The sequence below is a fragment of the Mesitornis unicolor genome, unplaced genomic scaffold, assembly GCF_000695765.1.
Source record: "Mesitornis unicolor isolate BGI_N332 unplaced genomic scaffold, ASM69576v1 scaffold30049, whole genome shotgun sequence".
Taxonomy (NCBI): Eukaryota; Metazoa; Chordata; class Aves; order Mesitornithiformes; family Mesitornithidae; genus Mesitornis; species Mesitornis unicolor.
The window spans coordinates 1-1,398 of record NW_010209788.1 but is presented as its reverse complement, the minus strand read 5'-3'; the positions used below and the strand labels follow the sequence as shown (position 1 = coordinate 1,398).

Below are 1,398 nucleotides of genomic sequence, written 5' to 3'. Positions count from 1 at the left end.
TTTTTAGAAAACAAACAAACGGTTCCAATCCCAGTTAAATACAGAACTTGAAAAGTGTTCCAGAAAAAAAGTGCTGGCTAAATTACCTCTGAAAGAGAAACACAACACGGAGAAAAGGGGTTGGGGACACACCATGAGAAGGGGCCACGGGTGCTCCCTACGTCACCCCCCAACCCTCGCCCCGCGCTTCTCCCCCACCTACCCTGTAACAAAACCTCGTTGTCCGGTTGGCACCATCAGCAGCCACTACAATGAGGTGACCGTAAAAGTGTCCTCGGGGTGTTGTTGCTCTACCATGGGGCCCAAAAAGCCGCTCTTCTGGGTGGGGGCCATGACGGGGTGCCCTTGGGGTGCAAAACTGGGGTACCTGTAGTTGTCCTGCAGCTGTAGCATGGAGTCCCTTGGTACGGGGGAGATGTTCAAGTCATTGATCAAGGGACAAGCGTAGGGGCCTCGGTGGTGAGCCCGGGCCATCTCCAAAGGCTCCTTCTCGCCCTTGGAGGGGTGAGGGCCGCTCGGGCTGCCCAAATGGGGGTTCAGACACGGGGGGTCCGTCCTGCCCATGAAGTCCACCAGCATCCCCCCAGCCCCGGCTTTGCCGTCGTACGAGGGGCTCCGGGTGCTGGCGTTGGGGGAATACCAGTACGGGGGGTTTTTGCAACTGGGGGAGTCGTAGTGCGGTTGAGGCATGGGGAGGTCGCGGCAGGCCAGGTGGGGGGCGTGCGGCAGGGCCCCCCCTTGCATGCTGTGTTTGAGTGAGTCGCAGGCGGGCAGCTTGCGGATGTCGCCCGCCCGGAGGTCCTCCTTGAAGGCCAAGGTTGGGGAGCAGTTGGGCGAGAAGGCCCTGGAGGACGGTCTGCGGGCGGGGGGCCGCCAGCTGGTGAGGGAGGGCAGGGAAGTGCTTGCTCTCCAAATCCGGTTGTCCCAAACCGGGGGAGTCGCTCTGAAAGCCCTGGACGAAGGTCCCGTCCGAGGGGGTGGAGGGGTTCATGGAGTAAGGGCCGGCGTAGTCACAGGGGTCCCGTTCGCCCACCCCGAAGCCCCGCGACTGGGAGGGCAGGGGGGACATGCTGCTGTCCCCGCTGTAGTAGTCCAAGCCCAGGTCCGTGCTCTCCTGGAAGAGGGGGTTGACCGCCTGCGACTTGGTGGGGAACTTGGCCTTGCCCGTCCCCCTCTCCTTTTTGGAGGCGCAAGCCCCCCGGGAACCCCGGGGCTGCCGGGGCCCCGTGCTCCTTTTGGAGGGGTACACAGAAGAGGAGGAGGAAGAGGAGGAGAAGCTCAGGTGGGAAGTGTCGAACATGTCCACCTTCTTCCGTCGGCCTCGACCGGGCTTGGAGTTGCTCTGGAAGAGGACGCTCTGGTTCCAGTTGTAGCCTGGGGCGGAGGACGCTTCGTTCC

General features: G+C 62.5%; 1 protein-coding gene across 1 annotated transcript; it reads right to left on the bottom strand.

The window, feature by feature from the left end:
* Positions 1–7: 7 nt before the first annotated feature.
* On the bottom strand, positions 8–1,393 carry AHDC1 (AT hook, DNA binding motif, containing 1; the record flags this gene model as incomplete). The annotated part of the gene is given in 3 exon segments (XM_010192968.1): positions 8–88; positions 203–850; positions 852–1,393. Coding segments are annotated over 2 exon segments (1,146 nt in total), but the record flags the coding sequence as incomplete, so codon positions are not given.
* Between the last annotated feature and the right edge of the window lie 5 nt (positions 1,394–1,398).